We start from the raw sequence: 25,698 nt of genomic DNA, 5'->3' as shown, positions 1-25,698 counted from the left end.
TCTGCAATGTTGTGAATAACCAAAATGCTCAACAATCATACTCTATGAAGTGGTCTAATTGATGAGGAAGTGTGGTCAAATCAATGAGGAAGTGGAAATTAACATTAATGTCAGCAACAAAACAAACCACCTTTGAGCTTTTGTATGAGGTACTATGGCCAAATCAATTAAGGGGAACAATATTTTAGAGAGGATTTAAGGTTGTTCCTAAAAACTTTGGTGAGTTTTTAGGGCTCTCGCTAAAAATTTTGGTGATCTTTTAGGGCTAACATCGCACCAAAATTTTTGTTGAACCCTGAAAGCTCACCAAAATTTTTGTTGAATCCCGAAAGCTCACCATAGAAATCTCACAAAAAAATCACCCTCACAGTAGTACACAAAATTAAGGATCTTATTCTACACTTTATTTCATTTATAGGACCTTGAAAATATGAGAAGGAAAGAAGTCAACAAATTGTAATAGATGTGTCCTTGTAAGCAATATAGATGATTCTTACAAATTATAGAACTGTCCTTACAAGCAACATTACTATATCAACTACATTCAAAAAATAGACTCCCTTAAAAAACCCAACTACATGAATTTACAAAAAGTGGATTAGGTGGACTTGTAAAGGGAGGGAAGCGGTCCCCTCTAACCTCCAGAGAATCATAAGTATGGATGGAAATTGTTAGCATGAAAATTTCTTACTGCAGTGTGGATAGGTGTTCCCATTTCCATCAAGAATCCACACAAGAGACCTTGGAAGAGCCTTAGAATTTCCATGAATATGGAAGAATTTGACATGGTGCACAAGAAGGAAAAGTTGTTTTATATTATTTCCTATGCCCCAAATTGTATTTTTCACTACTACATAAAATGAGCCATCCCAATAATGTTGGATCCATGGCTCAATATGTACCATAGTGGGAAGGTGTAATTTTTGGCTCTGATATCATGTTAAGAACATGGGTGTGAGAGAGAAGCATGCGCACACCACAAGAACTATTCAAATGAAGAAAAGAGAAATATGCAGATTTTATAGAATAAGGGTTGCTCCCTTCCATCCACATGTCATGGTATGATTGCATCTTCTATTGCAATTTTCATATGCTCTAATAGATAGCTTGGCACATGAGTATCAAAGATGGAGAACTACAAGATTTGATGTCTTCAAAGAGGATTGGTGTAGGAGACTAGTCCATATGGATACTTGATTGTTATATTGTTATTATGACATGGCATGCATGTTACAATGGATACACACCTACCCTTGCACAAAAAGGGCACATCACATATATGTTCAAGTTATAATGCTCTGTATAAAGAACTTGCACCCTTCATGTTTTTCTCATGAACATCATTATCTCCTCATGGTGCTAAAGACTCTTGATGCCTGCTGGATGCAAAGTGCCCCTAAAGATGGATGAGTGTGTTGGATATAGGCATGTGAACCATAGGGCATTCATCATAGGATAATCGATGGAATGGAGGAGCTCATAGTGAGCTTTGATTTTCAAGAATTAAGGATTATGTTACAATGCTGAGGGTTGTACTGAAGGTAGATTTCAAAGATTAAGAAGCCTGGATATTATTTGATATCAATATCTATATGTGGAGACGTGCCCCTAAGAAGTAGGATTTCATAGCCATTGGTCATTGCGATTTGATACTAAAAAATTCCACCTTCCTCTATTGTGGTAGGCCCACAACTTGCTTGACTAGTTCCACCTACTTAACAGTCACTCACTGTCTAAGGTGAACTCGTGGGTTTCTTTTTGGACTAGCTTATAGGCAAGCCTCATTTATTAGCTTGTTTATGTCTCATTCAATATGTGACTTTGACCCTTCACGCTTTGTTGTAGAAACATAACCGTCTCCTCATGGTGTTAAAGTCTCTTGATGCAAAGTTCCCCTGTAAAGCAAGCTTGAAAGAAGCATTATATTATAGTTTTCATGCAAACATACTAGATGTAGCAAATAGGTCACTGTTCCTAAGAAAGATTGGAGGGGCTTATAACAAGATTGAGTTTAAAGAAACAAGGATTTTGTTCCAATGGAAAGGGTCATGACTCACATAAAGGTAGATCTCAAAGATTGAGGAGGCTGGATATCATTGTCTAGCTTAAGGAAGGAGGCAGCTTTTCATGTATGTGGAGACACTAGGCCTAATAAGTAGGACCTTATAGTGACTTGGTTGTGGATGAGATGATTCTAGAATAGCCACCTTCCTTGTTAGATGGATTAAGTAGGCTATTGGTTTGGCCTATTCCAATTTCCACCTTTTTTACTATTGATTTGACTGGGTCAACCTCTTCTAGAGTGATTTGTTGAGGAATTGTTGAAACTAGAGTAATATATTTAGTGAGACTTCACGTCACCATCATGAGTCCAAGTTCAACTTATGCTTTTCTTTTGGGGCCTAGCTTGTAGGCAAGCCTCATTGATATGTCTCAATCAATATATGACTTTGATTGACCCTTTTCCAATGAGCCCTCTCTCTCTCTCTCTCTCTCTCTCTCTCTCTCTCTCTCTCTCTCTCTCTCTCTCTTTTCCACACTTCCTTGGTGCATGTGCAGCACACATGATAGGTGTACCTCCCCTTGTCTCCTTTCCAATGCTCCTCTTATGACTCTCAATTTCACAATACAAGCATTTAAGCATCAACATGTGTCAATGTCTTACTTATTGGACTCCATGCATAAGTTGTAGGGTAGATGGGTTAGTACTCTTTTTAGGAGTTGTAGGTTGTGATCTACCAAATTGATTTTGGGAGTTGTAGGTTGTGATCTACCAAATTGAGAGGTTTCAAATAACGTGTGGGATCGTGATATCCAAGAGACATTGAATCCCAAAGGACATAGCAAGATAATTTGAGGAGATTCTCCAACTTGAAAGTGCTAGTGACATTGACGCAGTGGGGAAGAATAAGAACAAAGGATCTTAGGCCTCTTCTCAAAGAATGTGATGCAGTCACCTCTTCAGTGATCACTGATGACAAGGTTACTCGCACTTGAAGATCATAAAATGGGGGGGAGGCGTGAATTATGTGTATTGGGACCACCTTGCTAAGTGGCCTGACGACCCTAAACATCAAAGAGGGATTGGAACTTTCTTTTTCCCCCACTCACATCCAACTACCAAGGGGCATATTTGCCCCTGGCTTACAAGAGGGGCAGCCAGCTCGTTGGCAAATGCCCAAACCACCTAAGCTGTGGCTGCTCCACGGGATTGGAACTTTGTGGGTATTGGAAGTGTGAATTATAGATTTACATTTGTGTTTGAGGTGAAATTATAATAGGATGTGCATCATTCAATCGATGCAGAGTTTGCACGTGAAGGAAATGAATGCTAAAGTTTGTAGTTTGGAGGTGAAGCAAGATAAATGCAGAGTTCGCATACGAAGAAGATGAATGCTAAAGTTTGCAGCTGAATTTGCATGTGAAGAAGATGAATGCCAAAGTTTGCAGTTTGCATGTGAAATAAGACGAATGCGGAGTTGAGGCGGAGTTTGCATGCGAAGAAGATGTCTGATGAATGCTAAAGTTTGCAGCTGAATTTGCGGGGAAGGAGTAATGATTCAATAGCTAGGGGAGGACGCCAAGCGCCTACACTCCTCCAGTCAGATTGTACTGAGCGCCCAATCACATGGGCTCCTTGCAAAAACGTTGCGGATCCTCGAAGAATTGTAGTGATGGATGCTTGAATAACTTCAGGTGTACTGGCGACTGAAATGGATGGTTTGCAAAGCGCAAACGTGCGACGTGATGCTCGGAAGAATGGGAATCGATCGATGCCCACGGACTCATGGAGGGTATACCACTGACGAGTCTAGTGGGCGGGTGGAAGATCACATCAGGATTTGGCGCTTTGGAGCGTATCTTTTGATGGATCATGGATGGTTGAAATACATCGGCGGGGCAGTTGAAGAATCAAATCAATCTTTGATGAATTCGGTGGCTTGAGACGTTGGGCTGGCTTGCTTTATAACGGCAGCGTATCGAAAACGTATGAGTGAATGTCTCGGAAGTAGGTTGCCAAAATGACTCTGCACAGTGCAAAGTGCATCGCCCCGCTCTGTGTCATGGCTGTGCCAATACTTCCAAGATTCACGCTATCGCAAAATCAAGGATGAATTGACATCAGTCGCTCGGAACGTGGACTCTGATGACGAGAGCACGAGTCGGGACAAACAATTATGTCCACCACACAGATCCCTGCAAACTGAAAATGCTACGCTGGAGGTAATGTTGTCGGTGAAGCGAATGCAGAATGGGGTTGTCCGAAAGCAAGGGTGGTCACTGGGACTCATTACTCGTACCGCAGCTTTTTTGCGATTGTAGCGAACCGAGAAAAGGACCGAGCTGGTCACATTTGCATGACGGGCTGTGCAACTATGTAGGGTAAGTCCCGCGTGACGTGCATGAATGATGAAGAGGGGAGGACGCATCGTGCAACGCACGGGGATCTCAACAAGATACTCGACACTGGCGACCACTTTTTCGGGGGGAAAAAAGATACAACATACACCGACCAGTGACCACTATCTGAGAGCTATGAGCATGATGAAGTATAGGGAGGAAGCGGTGAGGCAGGGCAATGAGCGTTGGGCATGCAGTCGAAAACCGTGGATTGTTCTCGGAGACTGGGCAGTGGGAGCTCTCTCTCTGCGAGGCAGACGAGGCTCTCGAGACTTGAGGGTAAAACATATGGATAGTGACTCGTGATCACTGAGCTGCAGGTATTGGATGGTGACAAATCGAGATGGATGTCAAGGTCAGGGATGGATGTCAAGTCACAGGTGAGAGGCTGAGAGCTCTGGGTCACTCCAGAGCGGGACTCTGGGAAAAGGTGATGGATGATGGAGGTGGGGATTCATCTCCTACGAGCATTGCAACGTGCACGCTACTGAAAGTCCTGATGCAGCAGATATTCTGACTCGGAGACTGCATTGGAGACCGTGGGGGGCTATCTAATCCGTAGGCAAAAGCTATATAGAAGAGCTCGGTCGATCTGAGTCATCTGACTAAGCGATCCTGACACGGAGATCTTGTTGGCGATGAGTAGTAGTAGGGGGGGGGGGGGGGGAGGTGGAAGCAATATTCTACGAGGAGGGCGAGATGGTGGAGACTGCAAAGATGGTGTGATACGACATGTGGAATGATGCAAGGATGAGCTTAGGCAAGCGTGAGGAAGGAGATCAAGGGATGCTGCAGGCGCAGCCATAGCTAATTGACTGAGAGTAGCTGCCCGAGTACTGATGATCACAAGAGAGTGAGCGACTCTCATATGTTGAGAGGATCGGGTGGCCAAATCCGATCACCACCTTCATACGGCAGATGATCTAGCGCACCCATCAACTTAGCCAGCTTCTCCTCCTCCTCCTCGTCATCTTTTGCCACGCTCAGCTCATCTCCTCCTGATTAGTGATCACCCACTAATTCCTTCATCACCATGTCCGCATGCCGCGATGGCGACCCTCGCGCTCGACGCATCGCTTCAGCCATTCGTGTCGTCCCAGATTTTCCCAAGCCAGGTGCCTCCCTCTTCCCTGCCTCAAGGTGAGAGAGATAACACAGCAATAGCAGCGGCGGTCAAACTTGTACAAAGCAGACTCAGGGGAACTTAGCCTTGTTACGTAATTTTTTTGTGATTCAACTGCTTTGATGCATTCGAGCTTTGCCGCATAAACCTTCGTCCAACCCGTTACTTGTTTCCATGCCCGTTCTTCGCATGCCGCTCTGTGCGGTTACATACCATTGCTTAGCCTCACCTCTCGACGTATATGGAGCTTGTCGCTCGCTTGTACACACGACGAGGAAGATTTATTCACCTCATCTCTGTAGAGTTCTAGGTTCATATATGCCTTCTTAATTTTCAAATTAAAAGAATTATGAACTAGTTTTGCAATTGTTCCCACTTTTGGAGCATGAGAGCAAGTCTCTGGTCTGCCTAAATTTTTTGTTTGATAATGAGAGCAAGTCTCTGGTCTGCCAAAATTTTTTGCTTGATAAACCTGATGTCTTGTACAGGAATCATGTTTCAGGACATAACAACGTTACTGCTGGATCACAAGGCCTTTCAGGACTGCATTGACATTTTTGTAGAGAGATTCAAAGACAAAAATATAAGTGTAGTGGCAGGTAACATGACTTACGACCTTTTATGTATACAAATAGTAGAAGTTTACAATCGAGTGTTGGAACAAGCTGATGTAACATTACCTAAAAATGTCACGCAATCATTTGACCCGGAGTTGTGTCTGTGTAAGCTATAAGTTGAAGTGATATTTACATATTCACGAGTCTGTACCACAAGAGAAATGTTGAATGTCAAAAGTTCAGATTGTAGACCTCCATTTGGCTCTAGGCTTGTATCGCGTTGGACCTTTATAAGGTAGGCATACACATTCATAATCTGTGTGCATCAGAGTTTTTGCAGGCCTTTCCTGAGAACATGAAAAGCGTCAGTGTGGACCCTTCTCAAAAGGAATAAAGACCTTTTTGGGCTCGTAAAAAATAATAAAAATTAAACAAACGCTGGTTTTTTTGCATGTTCTAGAATGTAATGGCTTGCCAGGGTCAGCATTTTGCAGGTTCTTCTCCTTACATTCAGGATAGGTGCAACGCCTCAAAGATATGAAATTACAACGTGGTTTTCTTACATGCATGAAATATGCAGCTTAAAGTTGTGAAACTGCAGCATGGATCAATTGCAGAGAAATTAGAGATAGGACGTGTATGAACTTCAGAAAATCATGGGTTTTCTGGAAGCATAGTTCCAACCTTTTGTAAGATACGAGTACGGTAAGGATCAAACTTCTAGGCCAGAAAAAAGAAGAAATAGTGATGTTTCTTCTCTTTATCATTTTGCATGTTCTGTGCAGACCTCGCTGCAGTGTGCTATTTGACCTTTTTGAGCAACCCACCTGCAATAGGAAACAATGTTTGCGAACCCAACATCACTACATCGCTACCCACATTTGTCCACACGAATTCTTCATGAATGTAGATTCTAGAAAGCAGTTTTCACTTTTAAACCATCAATCTGAAATTTGTTGTTTGAGTTTCTTCTAAGTGTTTCTGTTTCCTAAGGAGGGCTACCAGGGGTTAGGATCCGGTGAAATACGTTTTGCGGTATGTTATTTTGTCCAGTAAAATAAAATATTGAACGATGTTATTTTGTCCAGTAAAATATTAAACGTTTTTTAGCGTATTATACTTCAAACGTTTGGTTGGAACTACGCTTGGAAGCCATAAATATGGAGGATGAACTTTGCCAATGCTGGTAGTTGATGCCATTCTGCTTTTTGTGTGAGTTTTTATAATAGCTTAGGTTTTTGTAGGAGCATTCAAAGCCAAGTATACATGCACAAGTAGTTACTATGAAAATTCCATCATTAGCTTAACTAAAGGAATGGAATCTACAACAAAGCTGTTTTCTATCTCTTACTACTGTTCCCTATGTGTAGGTTTTTAGTTAGGTTTAGTTAGTACATTAGATTTAAATAATTTAGTCTTGCAAAGCATATATGATGGGCACCATACTTTGCACGCTCCTTAAGATAGGTAAGATTGATGCATGTGCAAAGTATGGTGCCCATTGGATACTCGCACATTTCCAGGAGTCAAAACACTGTCAACTCACGTTGTGGATCCCTCATGCTAGCATGGTGTCTCTTACAAAGATTCATTTGTATACAAGTCATTCGGCTGGTCCAATCCTTCTACTTCTCGGTTAGCCACTCGATGTTGACTAAGTGATCTCAATTGACTGCTTGATGTGTCTCTTTGTGGTCAACCGAAGTAGATCGACTGTCAGCTTTGCTCGGGATATCAACTTTGATAGTTTCCTCCACCTATGCGTGCTACTTTTTCCCTCAAAGCTCTTTGCGGGGGGGAGGAATGTGAAACAGTCCTTTTGGATGGATGGTTTAGGTCAATGGACCACCTTTTTTTCATTTACATGAGTTCATTGAGAGTAGTGGGATCAGCCCGTTGCGAATTGGTGGAGAAACCTACTTGGCTAGGTCACCTTGTGAGATGTGTTCAAGGCAGCTTTTGCCTCCATCATTCTAATAAGCTCCACAAATTAGATCTGGTGTCTTTTTAATTCCATTAAGTTTTCCTGGGGAGTTCACTAAGCAAAATGTAAGATAGCACATGAGTTCATAAGGGCTGCTTAAACTTTCTGTTGAATGCACGTGATGTAGGGGGGGTTTTACATAGTGAATGCCTTGGAATTATGCTGCTTTGACCTTCTGATGATGTGCAATTTCTAGTTCGGCAAAAATTACCAATAGAACAAGAATTTTGAGAATTTTGAAAATCTTCAACACAGTTATACTCAAGGAAATGAGAACTTTTGCATACAATGATAGGCTCATGTTTCGACAGTGAGCTTTTCTTTGAGCACCTTCAATTTGGAACATGGAAAAGGATTTCCTTAAGAAAGCATTCACGAGTGATAGATAACCCTTGGTCATGGTGACGGAAGTGAATGTTCATCTTGTCAATGTAGTGGGGTTAGAAAGTACAAATACTATTTGACAATGGCTTTATTAACAATTCTGTGAATTGGTACGAAATTCCGACTTCTAATAGCAACAGGTGATTATAAGTATGTGGTTAAGTTGTCAACAGGAGTAGATACAAAGATTTGGGATAGGAATGTTCCCAATCGGTAGTTTCAAATCCAATATTCTTTGGAAAAATAATTCTCCATGTTATTAACGTAGATCTAGTAGATACCATTTTTTATCTGTATTAACTCAGATCCAACATATATCATCCTTAAGCTATCCTAGATTCAAGAAAAGGTTGAGGCTTTACTATTACAAACACCATTTATGTTTTGTACATGATCATTAGCCCATCATTCTAAGGTTGACAAGGAAACCTTGACGTCTATTTGTGTAGGACTTGACTCGGAGATTTATATGATACGCAGACATCTCGAGCACAGTGTACTGTTGAGTTTTATGACCTTTTCAAGTGATTCGAGTCGTGTTTTAATTCAATGCTCAAAATTATATAATTTTAATTTTGACGAGTCATAAGAAATCTTAAATTTTTTTTTGCAAAAAGAGACTTCTATTAAGTATTAAAGAAAACCTTTAGAGCAAGCTCCATACGGGATACATCATGCAATGCATGACAAGCTCAAGAGCCAAAAAGAAAGGATTGAGGCTGATAGTGCCATCTCAATCCGGTAGAAACCTCAGAAAAAGGGAGAACCCCTCCAAACTCGAAGAAATATAGTCCTTCTAGAAGAGGCTGCCCATGAAGGGCCCTGCATGCTAGCCCATATGGCTATCAAAGTGTGAACCGTGTCAGTCTAAATACCCGTGAACACCTGTGATGGGTGTATCTGGGTGGCATCCAAGGCCTCTGTACATCTCGCTCTCCAAATGTGCCAAGAGGAAATGCTAGCCAAAATCTCCCAAGAGGTGTCCACTGAAGCATGAGAAGCTCTGAAGGGAGTAAGTGGTACATCCTAAAGAGAGCAGGGCTCTATCACCTGCCGGCGGACCGAGAGTGCCCAAGAAGAAGGCTCACCCTCATAAAACACCTGGGGCCCAGTAAGGGATAACCATGTGACCGAGCCCCAAGTCATGAAGAAAGGGGAAGTATGAAAGATGCTGAGTATCCGAGCAACCCCTTTCCAAACAGTCCTCGCCTGACTGCAGTCCCAAAGGCAATGTCGCACTGACTCCTCTACAGAATGACAACGAGGACAAGTGGGATCAGCCCCAAATCGTGATCTCCACAGGTTCACTGCAATCCCTCCATGAATAGAAAGCCAAAAGAAAAGAGTGATCTTTCTATTTCTGAGGGATTTCCAGATCCTCCTCCAGAAATTTCTACGCAAATCTGCGGTGATGAAGAAGCTTTCCCAATTGGGGGGTCTGGAGGGAATCCAACCCCTACTGTTCAGCTGAAATCTCCTAGCATTACCAACCGTGAAACGAAAGAAGGGAATCCCCCTCTCTCGGTGCCCATGATCTATCCACTCCCACTCTCCTGGGTCCCACTGCAAGCACCTGATAGGTGCACCTCCATATAACCACAACCTCCAGGATCCCAAGGCCAAAAGCAGAGGGTCGGGGTCTAAGTACCACTACAAGCCCGCTCCATGGTCCACAAAACCAACAATCCTGACAGGCTGAAAGACAACCTCTAGAAGAATATCATCCTTGGAAGAAATCTTAATTTTGATAGTGAATCCCAATAACAAGAGATGTTGATGTGTTTTCCTTTAGCATTGCATCATGATTGTTCTCTTGAGAGAGGACAATAGCTTACAAGATTAAGTTACTCACAACGAGTGGTTCCTTGTCTTTTATCGGTTTAATCACAAAGTGGAAGAGGAGACAATTCCTTTGGTTTTGTTATTTGACTATTGATCAATGTGGAGGCTAGATTTTTCATTTTTACCTTGTGACACTAGGCAACAATTGATACGCTTATGTGTGGAGACCCTAAAGCTCTAGCTTGAGGGTGACTTCACTTAATTTGGGTGATATGCTTCATGCCTAGTCTCTTATTGGCATCTAACGGTGTGTGATTTCTTAGCAAGGTCTTTGTTTTATGAAAGGTAGCCAAAACAATGGGGACTAAGCATTAATATCCAAGCCAAATGCCTTATTACGATGGTTGGTTCACTAAATTGAAAAACTTTCAAGGGTAACTCTTGATAAGTCTACCAAATATCTTGCCTCACTCCGACCTAATATAAGATATGAGGCAGAAGTCAATGGCCCTAGTACCCTGCATGGAATCAACGAGATGGCAGGGATAAGTTAAAGAAAGCTGGATTGATTATTTGAACGAAGCATCCATTTCCAGTGGAAGCAAAAGATTTCAAAGACTGGTCAGGTCATGCCCATAAAAGCTGGACTGATTATTTGAACGAAGCATCCATTTCCAGTGGAAGCAAAGGATTTCAAAGACTACTCAGGTCATGCCCATAAAATCAATCGACCATGAGATCACACGTGAGATCTACATCCTACTCAATATGTGCACACACGATATGGTTGGCCAACTCAGTCTGTAGACCGACCAACTAATGGGGCCTACAAAGCTCCCTCCTAGAATCACCATTTGTGCCCACACCCAACAGCAGATCCTTGTGCCCTCTGTACCGATTATAGAGCTCTCAATAATATAACCATTAAAACCATTATCCAATACCTAAAGGTGGCTCGAGGACTCAGGACACAACCTTGCCATTACATATTCCTAGAATTCTGCTATGCTGTAAATCTTCAAGTGCGACAATTGTGGTCCTAAATCCCTTTGATTGCAAAAAATAGAACAAAAGAGTGGCAATTATGACAGATAAATGCAGTTAGTCTAGAATTGTGGATTGGGTGAAGTGGGGAACAATCGGCTGTACATAAGTACAAGAATAGAATCTGAAATAAGGCATAATCACTCACAGGTACTGCAAGTACATAAATTTCCAGATCCTGAAACTACAACTCAAACCATGCTCTCACCTGCAATCATAATTCTAGGTCATGCGTGTCACATGAGCAAAAATCATCAGCAAGCTTCTAAACTTGTATTTGCTCAAGAGCAGCTTTTCAGATCTAAGCCAACAATCAAGATCTTTAAAAAATCCCTGATTGTGTTGATAGGACCTATGGTTCTGTGAATCTAGTTGGCACCGAAGAAAACCAAGAGACAAAAAAGTAAAGTCTATCTTGTGTCTGCCTCCAACAATATGTCCTTCAAATGAGAGAAACATCTCTCTCTTTTCCCATTCTAGAATAAGCACTCCAAATGCATCTTCTATCAAAAACAAAACTCTGTTTCAAAGGCAATTTCTTCTTCAAGGAATGAGATATAGCACAAGTTGGGATAATTTGTCATGAACTAACATGGTAGGTGTGACGTATTGGCTTCAATAAGCATAGGTGTTTGGATAGACTCAGTTGGAGAGTTTGGAATGGATCTATAGAAGGTGGAGGTGCAGGCTAAAGAGGTAATTGCGGTGGACTAGGTGGAGACTCCAGAGGAAATGGAGACCTGTTGACCTTCATTATCATTATTTCCACCTACCTCATTAAGTGATGCCATTGCTTGAAAAGAAATGCTAAAATAAAACAAGGAGTTTCCTATTTCAGCAAATTTGAAATGTTTAGTAGGTGAGAGGTGCTTTCTGTTTCTCCCATTCGATGAAGATTCCCCTCCAATAGTAGGGCAGCAAACGTTGACTTGTGCTGCCCTCAAATTGCCTCAATGGGGTATGTTATCTTCACGAGGAAGGAGCAGCAATGGCTGCCCCTGCTGAAGCTGAACCATTTCTTGAATCTGTACCTTTAACTGTACTTGAATCAGTGCGAGAATCTAGGGGTTCTTGGGAAACCTTCTTTTATGTGTTGTAAACCAGGCCTTTAATTTGGACTTTGGAAATAGGTTTTTGTGGGTTTGAAGGTTTACAGTAGATACATATGTTGTCAAACGCCTCCTTATTTATTTCATTAAAGATCATTTTTCTATAACGGCGAATGAGCTTGATAAGTTTTTCTTCTTTTTTTTCCTTGAAAAAGACTTCTATTAAGTATGAAAAATACCTAAGTGAGCAAGCTCATAGTGGAAATACACCATGCTGTACATGAGGAAACCCCCCTAAAATAGGGAACAAAAAACTCAAAATGAGCTGGAAAGAAACCGAGGTTGAGGCTGAAAGTGCCACCTCAACCCTGTTGTAGTCTCTAAGAAAAAGGGGGAACCCCTCCATTCCCTAAGGAATATATAATTTGAGATCCGTCTAAGGCCTCTGTGCACCTGGCCCTTCAAATTTGCCAAGCAGTGATACTAGCCAGTATCTCCCAAGTGGTATCACCATCAGCTTGTACTAGTCTATAGCGGGAGATAGGCACATCCTCCAAAGAGCAAGTTTCGACTAGGTGACGTTGAATCGAAATGGCCCAAGAAGCATCCTGCTACTCAAAGAAGATCTGAGGCCCTGACAAGGGGAGCCAAGCCACTGATCCCCACATCATGAAGAAACGAGAAGGAGCAAAAGTAGTGAGGACCCTGGCAATTCCCATCCAAATGGCTCTTGCATGCCTGCAGTCCCATAGACAATGATGAATCGACTCAGTAGCAGACGAGCACCTAGGACAAGTGGGGTCTGGCCCCAAATTAGACCTCCATCTGTTCACTGCAATCCCAACATGAATAGAAAACCAAAAAAATAGAGTGACCTTTCTATTTCTTCGGGATCTCCAAAGCCTCTGCCAGAAGACCCTTTGCAAATCAGCGGAAACCTGATAAGTCTCCCAATTGGGGCCTTGGAAGGTCTCCAACCTCTACAGCTGATCTGAAACTTCCTAACATTACTGACCGTGTAGCCAAAAAAAGGAAGGCTCTTCTCTTGGTTCCCTACAACAATCCATTCCCACTGTCCAAGGTCCCACTGAAGAAACTTTATGGGGACTCCTCCAAAGAGCCACAACCTCCAAGAACCCGAAAGAGAGACGAGGGCTCGGATCAATATGCCATGCAAAGTCCTTGCCCTGATCCAAAAAGCCTATGATCTTGATAGGCTGAAAAGGCATGCCCAAAAAATATCTTCTGAAGAAATAACCAGCCTACCACTTGCTTGTGCATCAAAAACCAAGGCATCCTCGTGTGCTCCCAAAAAAACTATACCTAGAGAGGAATGCCCATCCTCAAATAGGCCCCCATCCACACAGAATAAACAACGGGCCTATCATCTGTATCCACCCAATCAAGGGAAAGGGCTGCATCAATCTGAAGTATCCTCCCTGCACATCCTCTGACGTGACTAACCATTTGTTGCTAACGAACTTCTGGAAGTCTCTTGAAGTCTTTCCAAGAACCTACATAGGCGGCAGGGGTGACCTAAGGCTGAGAGACTGACTTACGTAGCTTGGCCTGACTATCCCTGGACAAGGGCTCGCAAAGGGGTCACGGCATACGACAAAAACTCCTATTAGGGAACTGTTACGCACTTGTTGATGTAGCTAGTATGTCACTTTGCACCCAAGTGCAGGGGTGCATGTGACAACCACTATGCTTGTAACATATGTATCCCTCAAATCTACACCATCTATGCAATCCAATGTGCATGACCAGCCCATACGTGCTAAATATATCTAATAAATGTATGTGATCATCATCGCACACGTGTTCACCTTAGAGCTTTTTTGTGGTAGCATGAAATTGCAGTTGTAAAATGTCTCGTTGCTACCCTTCCTCTTGTAGCTTTGGCAAATCAGAGGCATTTGGAGGGAAATAGCAGGCTGCAATGTAAACATCCATGGTCTAAGGTCTCTTGAGGCAGATCCACCCTCTCCCTATTATCGTAATGTTCTATCAGTAGTGCTTATAAAAAGGCATGATTTCCAATGAGTTAATTAATTAAATACGCAAGTTTAAATAATCTTTCAAACTGGAATATAATTCGCCACATAGATCATCTAGAATTTCCACAAGGGATAGGTTTAGAGAAAAGCAAAAGAAGAGAGAGAACGGGGCCTAATGGGGTGCAAATGAGGTCCACCCCCTACCAAGGGTAAGTCTTTATATCCCTCTTTATTAAAGATGATGCTTCACTTGATTTCAGATGGGATGAAGAAGAGCTAGAAGTCCTATCACATAACGTGATGAAGAACAATTATTTATTTTGAAAAAGGAGCTCAATAGCTATAGAATAATGAAACATGCCTTTGCCACAACTCTAGTGGTGACCAGAAAGATCAATTACTACAAAATTCTGATCTCAAATTAGAAACTCAACAATATCTTGTTTGAGATGAAGAATCCTCAAAAAGTAGGTATGAATCTATCTCATAAGCTCCAAAAATTCTGCTTGTTCTATTAACATTTTAATTTGTAAGATTGGATATATTCTAGTCTTGAAGGTATATCATAAGCTCTGAAACATTAATTCATCATTACTAACAACAAATCGAACAATTTGAGAATAGAATCACCTAGAGAACATAGCTAAATAATCAAATACAAATTAGAAATCATAGACTTTAGAATAGAATCTAAATGGATTAGAGTCAAAATGCTAACAAGAAGTGAAGGCCAAGCTTGGAACCTAGCAGCAAGGTGAAGATTTGGAGCAAATTTCAAACCTATTCCAGAACAACAATGATGATTGGAAAAGTAGGCATTTACTGAATTTTCTTGGCATTACTTACTGCGAAGTAAAGATGCTTTGCATGGTTGGCTACTACAAGCTACTCTTCCTCACCTAGATCCCACAGAACAAACTTTATTGGGATGCTCCCACAAGCCAAAGCCTCCAAGTACTATGAGAATATCCTTCTCGATGAGGGCCTACATATCAGCCAAAAGAAAAATAACACAACTCAACAAAACCCACAACTTTGACTGCCTCTAGGCACACATAAAAAAGCACGTTTGAATCAAGGACCTAATCAACCTACCAACTGAAGACATAGTGTTTCCTACACTATCCCACGAGACACGTATGACTTGAAGCGGGACTTAAAGCACACATCCACCTAATAAGTCTATTTTGTCTCCCATCTATAGAGACCTACTCCAATGGGATAGTTGCATCTATCTGAGAAATCCTCCCACCATTCCCGCTGAGGTGGCTAATCAATTGTGGTCTATGTTCTTCAAGAAGATCCTTGAAAACCTTCGAAGTTCCCAAAGAAGAAGCAGGGACTCTCTCCCTCCTAGACCACTGCATACATCTTGAGGCACCAAAGAGGTCTATCACCCTCATCCAACATAATCATTCCACATAATTCAATTTCATCCTACAAAAGGGGGAAAACCCTCGGTAATGTGTCTGAGAATCTCCGCCAAGCTCTAACAATAGCAGCCATAACGGAAGGAGGCCCTTGATGTTTATAGAAGATAAAAGTATTGTCCATCCAATCATCACTTGAAGAGGGAGTAACAGACCCCATGCACCCTCTTGGGTCAAAAAATTCAAGTTCTTCCAAGTCACTTCAGCTCTCACTTTAGACATTAAATCAAACCTGCTCCAAACAAAGCTCTTGATATGCCTCTTAAGCTAGAATGGCACCAACATGAACAAACAAACCAAGCATTAACCAGCAAAACCTAGCTAGCAACTACCACTCTAAAGGTGAGACCCAGCTTGGCTGAACTCCAAAAGAGGAGTTTCCTCTTGATTCTCTCCACTATTGAGATGAAGAAACGTCTATGCCAACTTGACAACCCAAATATCTAACTTAAAGACTTCTCTTTGGATCCAGATGAACCAAAATCCAGCCCTCATCACTGATCCAAAAGTGATTGGATTTATGCCCATTAACATGTGCCCCTATTCATGGCAAAACAAATCTGGAGCTGTCCTGAAAGTTATAAGGCTCTGAGGATAGGCATCCAAGTAAACTGCTGAAACATAGCTTCTATTAATGGCTATTAACAGTGACTAGTTTTAAGGAACCTTTGAGACTGTTTAGTAGTAGCAGAAAATGAAGTAGAGGGGAAACGTTATATCACTTCTACTCAAAGAGGGCACCAATCTCACGTGTGAGAATATCTCGTCTCCTGGTACAAGCAACTGAGAGGTCGAAGTCGCTAATACCAGAAAGGGCAGCAACTACATGCGATGGAAATGGCTGCCCACCTTGGACATGAGAAACCCATATCTGCAGGGCTGCCTTTGTAAGGTCTTCCTTTGTGTACAAGGCATCTAGAATCCTGATGCTGGTAGACCGGCCTCTCAAGTGAGGCTCTGAGATAGCCAGCATAACAGGAAAGTGGTCTAAAGTGGAAACCCCAACGGCAATGCATATCGATCCACCTCTGTCTAGTGCCCAATCATCTACATAGAATCTGTCAATGCGTGCATGAATAGGCATCTACTGGCTCCTGTTCGACCAAGAGAACAGGAGGGACTATGGCTGAATAAGAAAGGCATTGTCCAACCAAGTATCTATGCCACAGTAGTGAAAAAGGAAGGCATCCCAAGCTGCTCTGTCCAAAGAGTGAAGTCCTCCTCCTCTACCCCCTTTTTGTCTGACAGTAACTCAACCATGTTAAAGTCACCTCCAATCACCCATGAATCCGCAATGGGGGCCCAGGAGAGCAAATCCTTCCACATAATGACATGTTCCCCTCTAATGTTGAAGGCATACAGGTTAAGGAAACCAACCTTATGCCCTCCAATCAAGAGAATAATCCACTAAGCCCTAGAGGGAATAATGACTCCGTGTCCAATAACTAAGGGGAGAACCAACTGCGAAACTGAAATAGAAGTGCCTCCATTGGTGCCCAAGGTAGGCGACCAAAAAGTATGGCCAGAAAGCAACTTGCCTAACTTGGCACATTCTCTAGAATCCAGTTTGTGCTCCTGAATAAATAAGATATCAATGGAATCCCCAGTAACACCTGGATGAAGCTGGATCCCAGATCAGCTGTCTACGGCGGCGATGTGGGACGCCACCTAAGCCTTGTATGTTCCAACTAATAATCTTCATCGATGGGAGGATGTAGAGTGGAACACCTTACTCAACCTAGTGGCGGAAACAAACCCCTCAACAGGGGAAGACCTCCTACTCGAGGAGCAAGGAATGGAACCAAGTGGCGGAAAATCAACAGGGGAAAGAAGCCTGCTACAAGCCCTGTCAATAGGAAACCCAATCACTAGCTCACCAAAAGTAGAGGGCACAAACTCCTCCTCTGGGAAATCTGAAGCATCTGCCAGGGCTGAAAATGAGTTCCTGTGAATCAAGCCAGACACCGGATGTTGGGGTAAAGGGCAGTGTGCCCGCCCACTTGTACAGTGCCCGTGTATACTCATATATATATGATAGAGGAATAAGCTAGAGTAGCTTTTGCTCCACCACTTCTAGTGTCTCTTTATCCCTTTGTGAGTGCTCCCTCTTCTCCCACAACTGGTATCAAAGCCCACGGCGTTCGATCTGCGAGGAGCTCGGTGAGAGGAGCATGAGCACTGCTTCGAGAGATCTACCGAGAGCTTTGGAGAGCTCGATTCTCTCATTCACGGGGAGATTTTGGATAGACATCATCCAGATCTGTTTGCTCTACAACGCAGCTGCAAGAATCACATTGGGTTGTCTTCCAGCGCTCCAGTGCTCCAGCAACCTGCAAAACCCATCCACGGGCATTGCTGGCTGGATGATAAAGCTTCGGAGCTCAGAGGAAACTTGGCTCGCGAGCACTATCTTTGTTGGTGTGCTGCTACTGCGCAGGAGCTCGAAGATGCGGTCGTTGGTCGCTAAGTAGTTTTTGTTGTAAGCTGTTGCCTTTGCTGTAGAGAGGAGGCCTTGCAAGGTTTGTGGCCTTGCTATGCTCTGGAGTCATCAGTTGGCCAGAGAGGTGGCTATGGAGCTATTTGTGAAGGCATAGGCTGGCGTAGCAGACTGTTGTTGTGTGAAGGCTGGAGCATGCATTGTCATAGAGCTGTATGATGACGTCGAGACGGACGTGGAAACTGGCCGGCTGAACGTGAGAAGCTTGCAGTTGTAGGGGGAGCGGTAGAGAAGGTTCATCAGCTGGCTAGATATGTTGAAGCTGCCTGAAATAGAGACGCTTGGGAGGTTTGTCGGCTTTACATGCCTTATCGAAGCGGTGGCTTAGCCTCGAGGTAGTACTAGGAGCCTGTGAAGCTTCTGGTTGATGCAGTTGGATGCCTAGGGGATTGCCAGTGATTGCATTTGTACTCTTGGAGCTGAGGATAGGCTGATCTTGAGGCGTTTGCAGGATATTTTACGTGTTTTTACGGGTTTTGCACAGTGGAGTTTTGGCATTTTTGTGCTTGTGCACTGAGCAGTTGGTTGCAACTACTACTGAGCTGTGTGTGCCATTTATTCAATGCATTTGGGTCTTTGTACAGACATACTCTGGTGCATCTTAGTCCTTGTGGACATTCCATTACAGCTGGTCTAATTTTGACAGTTTGGCTTGGCTTGGGGGTACGGTTAGGCACCCTAAGCGATAGTAGGCTGACATTGAGACTCACGGTTTAGGAGTTCTCTTGTCAGAGGCCATTGCAGATACTTTTGTTGACTGTGGACACATGCTTTGAGGTCATTTTGACAGTGATTCAATGGACATTTTGACGGTTTTACACCTACATGTATGGTGGTGTTTATGTCAGTTCATTGATCAGCTGAGGAGGATGTATTGTCAGTGATTTGCCGTTGTTTGAAGCACATTTCGGGGCTGTTTTGCCAGTGCTTTTGGGCTATTTTATCGCTGATCTGTGAGCATTCTCGGGGCTGATTTGGTTGGGCATTGTACTTGCCATTTTGCTGGTGTTGCAGTTGACATACGAGGTGATCTGCTGGATGTATTTTGACCATTTTTGGGGCTGTTTTGCCGGAGCAGATGAGTGTTGTAAAGGGAAGCAAGCATACAAGGAAGCTGCTGTTGCTGTTTTTATGACTAAACAGTCATTTTCAGAACTGAATAACTCTTTTCTGGTGCAGAATTGCACTTTGTGCTGAGCTGGAAAGTTGTAGCTCGCAGAACAGACTACAACTTTGCTTTTGAAAGCAAGTTGATCCGGTATACGCTGCAGGAGTTACAGCCTCTGCAAAACTGCAAAACCACAAAAAGTTACAGTCTACTGTCTATTTGTGACCAATGTGCAGGAAGCTATTTTCAGGTGAAAATATCTGAGAATCCACAAGGATTTGGCTCTTGAGGTCAACTGACAAGTTGTAGATCTTTCTACAAGCTACAACTTTGTTGTTTACAGCTTTGGCATCCAGTCTTTTGGTGAAAAGATATCGCTGTTCAAAGACAGGGACAGCGTGTTATCTTGCCCAAAGTGGATGTGAGGTATTGTTGTAGGAATCTCTCTTGCACAACAGTGATTGGGAACTCATAGTAAATTACAGAAAGTGATTGGGATCTCACTTTAGTCCAACGGCATTATTGGCATTTGGCAAGTCACTTTGGCACATTTGGCAAGTGGTGAATGCTTGATTTTGATGCCAAAGGGTTGCACACTTGAGGTGATGCATTTGTGATGTAGTAAATGCCATTTTGATGCATTATGGATTTGCATTGGTGGATGCCGCACTGATGTTTATGGATAGTTGAGCTGGGCTCCTACTGCCATTGGTTGAGCAAGCATTGCTCATTTGGTTCAGTGCGTTGCTTACTTGGATTGCCAAGCATTGGCAGGTTACTGGGCTGCATATATTCCTGTTTATGCCTCTTTATGGCTAAGTGCTTTTGAGCATTGGATCAACCAGTTTATTTAGAGACCTGATTGGTCTGGACAACACTATATTTTTTTGGTCATTTGGGTTGCCTATTGCACTATACTGCTCTTTGGTTGTGAGCTATTGTGCCATAGATATGGCATCTACAGCTGGTAGTGCCCTCTTTGATATTGAGAGGTTGGATGGATCAAACTTTCAATATTGGAAAGAGCAGATTTATGATGTGTTAGTGCAGAAGAGGCAGCATAATCCCATTCAATGCAAAGGTGTCAAGCCTAATAGCATTAAACAGAGTGATTGGGATGACATGGATGAGCAAGCATGCTCTATCATTCAATCATCACTCTTGAAGTCAATCTACTTGCAGGTACAAGATGGTGTACAGGGTATAGACTGCCATGCATATGAGTTCTATACTCATATATGCCGGATGTATGACCATGATAGTGTTATGTTACAGCATGATGGGTTGAAATGCCCTGATGGGCTGAAATAAAGCCCTGAGATGCACTTCAGAGGTAGATCAATTGGTAGAAACAGGTCATGTTCAAGGGGAATTCCAAGAGCAAGTCTAGCTCTTGGACTTGTGTTAGATGTTTCTATTGTGGAAAGTATGGCCACATGAAAAAGTATTGCTAGAAATGGCTAAGAAAATGCAAGAAGAAGAGCAAGGTTAAGAATGACAGGAAGAAGGAGAAGAAGCATGTTGAGCTTTAAGGCGTGGATGCCAGGGTTTCCATTGAAAGTAGCAGTGATGAATGCACCTTTAACACCTCCTTCTTGGTTACTGATGTACCCATTCTCGGTGATTGGATGTTAGATCCATGTGCTTCCCCTCATAGGTCACGGTTCAGTGCATATCAAGAATGCATTGTGGGGGACAGTTTAATGGGCAGTGATCATTCTATGGATGTCTATGGTTACGGGGATATCCACCTTGTTATGCCTAGTGGCTCTATTCTTGTTCTGCAGAGGGTTAGACATATACCAAGGCTTGCTATGGGCAAGATCAGTATTGGACAGTTGGTTGAGGCAGGTTATCATGTCTCTCTGGGTGATCATGCATGGAAGATTGCTAGAGGCGATTTGGTTATGGCTAGGGGATCACGGGTTGGATTCTCTTATGCATTGCATGTATCAAGTGTCCAGGATCATATGCTTATGATTCGTAAGCAACCATCAGTTAGTTTATGGTATGCCAGACTTGGACATATGTCTGCTGCAGGTATGGAAGCCCTTACAACATTGAGATACATTCCTATTATGGATGTCTCTCAGATTTTATGTCATGATTGTCACGATGGTCAGCAGTCAGGATCCTCTTTTGTGAGGAAGACAGTTAGTGAGAGGTATGTTGAGCCATTGCAGTTGGTTCATAGTGCAGTTTGTGGGCCTATGCCTACTGTTTCACTGGGTGGCACCTCTTACTTTGTGACATTTATTGATGCTGCTACAAAGTATATATGGGTATATCTGATTCATAAAAAGCATGATGTATATGATACATTTTAGCGCTTCTTGGGTAATGCTGAAAATTAGTCAGGAAAGAAGCTATTGAGCTTGATGATTGATGGTGATGCAGAGTTTACCTCTCTTAGATTTCAGCATCTATGTGGTACACTTGGTATCAGGAGGGTGTTGATCACTCCTCATCTTTCTGCTCATGATGCCTTGGCAGAAGGCATAAATCGGATTCTATTGGAGAGGATTGGTAGCATGCTACGATATGCAAGTCTTACCGAATGCTATTGGGCTGAGGCATGTAAGATAACTGCATACTTGCTTAACAGGTCACCCAGGAGATCTCTGGATGGTAGAGTGCCATTTGACTTCTTGAAAGGCAGGGCACCATGTTATGAGCATTTACGTGTGTTTGGCTATGAGGCTTATGCCCATGGTTCCCGATCGAGGAGGTGTATCTTCCTTGGATATAGTTAGTCCAGTAGCGACTACAGGTTATGGGATTCTTCAGTTAGAGAGCTAATATGCAGCCATAATGTCTATTTCAGAGAGAATGCTATGTTTAGAAAGCCCAGGACTGTGGATAGTAGGAGAGTGGTGTTCCAGGAGGGTGTAAGTGCACTGATACCTCCGAATTCTTTGCAGGGGCAGCCCATATCCCTTGGAGTGGGAGGTTTTTCCCACGGTGAGCAGGTTATAAAGTTGGAACAGCCACGATTACTTCCTGATTTTGGTCAGAGACGCTCAGATGTCTCGAGTATTCCACATGTTTATACTCCTATGGAGATTGTTGATGCATCTTCTATGGACAGTTACAGTTTGCTCCCATGGGCAGGAATCATTGATATGTTTGCTTTGTAAGTGCCTCCATGGCCAGAAGCAATCCCCTCGAGCTTGGCTTCATAGGTTTGATATGCTTTGCAGTGGGAGCTTCATGGCCTTGATGATGTTTGTCTTCAAATAGTTGGTTGTTATAGTATGGAGACGGGGAAGTTACTGAGTACTCCATTGCCTGTATTGGCTCCATACTTGAAACGCAGCAGGTTTGACGATCACAAATCAGTTGAGCAGCAAGTTATGGTTGATATGGAAGCCATCCATGACTGGGTTGAGACTTGGTTCTCACATGTTTGCCATTGGGGTTACACTCCCGGTTCTTGCTTCCATTGCAGTGGAAGTTGGTAGCATGATTATGGCAAATTTTGGCAGTAGGAAAGCGGTTGTGGACATTATGTCCTTATGCTTCCAGGAGCAGTATGTAGGTGATGCAGGTTGGGTAGACCAGCAGAGGTCTATTGTAGGGCATGTGCTTATGGTCACAGGTGGTACAAAGACATTTTCTTTGCACAGTGACAGTTCGGGTGCTATGGACTTAGCATAGAAGCACGTGGTGGTGAGAGTTCACTCTCCCAATGAGATCTGGCATGAGATCTTGGTTGATAGGCATCTACAGCTTGTCATTTTCTATCCTACAGACTTGATGTCTACAAGCAGCTTATCCTCTATGCACTTTGCACATTGTAAAGTGCCGATGGGCATAGGATGACGGTCTGGTCATCTTAATTTTCAGCTGATGGCTGATTGTATTATGTGTGTACTATACTCCCTTAAAGGCACACTACCTTTAAGTGGGAGGTTGTTGGGGTAAAGGGCAGTGTGCCCGCCCACTTGTACAATGCCCGTGTATACTCATATATATATGATAGAGGTATAAGTTGGAGTAGCTTTTGCTCCACCACTTCTGGTGTCTCTTTATCCCTTTGTGAGCGCTCCCTCTTCTCCCACACCGGAGTGTGAAGGATCCCTTCTGAGGGAAGAGGATCAATAGTGTAAACCATCCCTTTCCCCCTATCCAAGGGAGGGAATGAGGACTCCTCTCGATCCTGTGTCTGCCCAGCCGCGGAGACCTCTACTGCCTCAAGGAGAGTGTCTAGCACCGCTGGTTCTAGGGGAGAAGCTGCAACCGGGGAGGAGGTCGAAGCTGAAGCGTCTCGGACTGTGCGAGGTGAGACTGGAGGGACAACACGAGGTGAAGCAGAGTCCACTAGTGTATCCTCATGAACTGAAGGAGGGATCTGCACACGAACCGGAACCCACTAGTATGTGTTGGGTGCCCTTGAGGTAGAAGGTCGTGAGGCACCTGAGGTAGAAGGTGGTGGTATTAAAGGAGCGCTCAATGGAGGAGCACTTTGGCGAGTAGGAGCTATACCACCATCCTGAGGAGGGCCGCCATGTGGAGGTCGAGGAGCAGGTGCTGGACCTATATCACCCCCTTGTCGAGGCCGAGGAATAGGTGCTGGATGTGTACCACCACCATCCTGAGGAGGACCGCCATGTGGAGGTCGATGAGTAGGTGCTGAACCTGTACCACCCCCTTGTAGAGGCCGTGGGGCGGTAGCTGTACCAGAGGGCTTCTTGGGCATTTTCTCCTTCCTGGGGCAATCCCTAGCAAAGTGTCTAATGGTCCTACATATCCTGCACTGGTCCTGTCTGCCTGTAATCTCTACTCTCTAGCGAAAAAAGGAACCATGCGAGCACTTAATCATAACATGGTCCATCGTGAGGTTAGGATCCTTACAGAGGACCCTAACTCTAGGTACCCCATCAGCCTTGGTTGCCTCTGCTGTAGTCAATGGCAACCCAGGGAGGGGTTGGATCTTAGCAACAGCGCCGAAATGCTCCCCAATAATAGAAAGAAGTCGATGGTAAACCTGGGGAAGCTCGAGAAATCTGATGAAGAGCGAAAAGATTTCCTTATCTGCCTCCACTGGGTCGAAACCAATATCAAAGGCATCAAAGAATATCTTCCTGTGTCCCAGGTGTAAAAACTCAACTTTGAGCACAGTGCTCGCAGCCTCTGGAGTGTCAAAAACAACCTAGAAAAAACCTCGTCCCAAAAGACAAACATCTAACAATCGTGGAGTGAGGTCTGGGGGGAGAGCCGCAAGCATCCAATCTCTGGCTTGGGATCTGGAAGGGTGAGACCCGAAGATGCGTGTGAGCAACGTGGTAGAGCATTCAATCTCTACGTCCTTCTTGAGCTGCTGCAACTCGTCTTTAGAAAAAGTAATAGTTTTTGCGGCCGGTGGAAGTGGAGTAGGATTGGCTGACGGAATATCCATCGCCAATCGAGGTGAGGAGGCCGACCCGGACATTTTTGGGGCTCCTTCCGCTCCAAAAAACGCTGCAGGAGAAGGAAGAGGGGGGAGATAGGAAGAAAGAAGAAAAATACCGAGGGTGGGGAGCGGGGTAGAAGGAGGGCTGAGGCAGAAGCGGGGGGAGGGAGCAGGGTAGAGTGAGTGGGGGAGCGAGGATGGGAAAGCGGGCTGAGAGGGGAGGGGGCAGCTAAGCCGGAGAGGGTAGAAGGAGGAAGAGAAGAGGGAAGTAGAGGCGGGGGGGTAGAGGCGGGGGTAGGGAGTAGGTAGAGGGGAGGGGTGTAGAGGCGGGGGGAAGGGTAGAGGCGGGAGAAGGGTAGGGGGAGGGTAGAGGCGGGGGGAAGGGGTAGAGGCAGAAGAAGGGTAGGGGGAGGGAAGAGGTGGGGGAGAGGGGAGCGGGGTAGAGGGAGCGGGGGAGAGGTAGAGGCAAGGGCAAGGGTAGAGGTGAGGGTGAGGGGAGTGTGGGAGTAGGGAAGAGGAAGCGGGGGAGCAGGGTAGAGGGAGCGGGGGAGCAGGGCAGGGAGGAGCGGGCTGAGAGGGGAGGGGGCGGGCTGAGAGGGAGAGGAGGGGAGGGGGCAGCGGGCTGAGAGGTGAGGGGGCGGGCTGAGAGGGAGAGAAGTGGGAGGAAGGGAAGGGAGAGGCTGAGGACAGGGGAGGGGGAGCAGCTGAGGCAGAGGGAGGGGGTTGAGGGAGGGGCTGAAGGAGAGGGGGCAGCAAGGGAGGGGGGAGGAGCAGCAGCTCTACTTAGGATTTTTGAAAAGCGGGGAGGAACAGCAGCTCTACTCAGGGACAAGCTAGTTTTTTTTTTGCAGAAAAGAGACTTCTATTAAGTAAGAAAGAAACTCTCTAGAGCAAGCTCTATGCAGAAATACAACATGCTAAGCATGTAATAAAAACACCTCGAGGAA

At 44.1% G+C, this 25,698-nt stretch overlaps 1 protein-coding gene across 1 annotated transcript in view; it reads left to right on the top strand.

Moving 5' to 3' along the window:
• The first annotated feature begins 5,002 nt into the window (after positions 1-5,002).
• Positions 5,003-25,698, top strand: part of LOC147891046 (adenine phosphoribosyltransferase 3-like) — an 81,099-nt gene continuing 60,403 nt past the window's right edge. Inside the window, exons 1-2 of the mRNA XM_087389247.1 lie at positions 5,003-5,516; positions 6,013-6,123. Of these exons, the coding sequence (XP_087245373.1) occupies positions 5,435-5,516; positions 6,013-6,123 (193 nt within the window). The 5' untranslated portion in view covers positions 5,003-5,434. The remainder of the gene's footprint in view (positions 5,517-6,012; positions 6,124-25,698) is intronic.

This window comes from Dipteris shenzhenensis, chromosome 18 (genome assembly GCF_047967505.1).
Source record: "Dipteris shenzhenensis isolate YYH24624 ecotype China chromosome 18, Dip_SZ_1.0, whole genome shotgun sequence".
Lineage (NCBI taxonomy): Eukaryota > Viridiplantae > Streptophyta > Polypodiopsida > Gleicheniales > Dipteridaceae > Dipteris > Dipteris shenzhenensis.
Note: the sequence above shows the minus strand (reverse complement) of the source record. Positions and strands in the feature narration are given on the sequence as shown.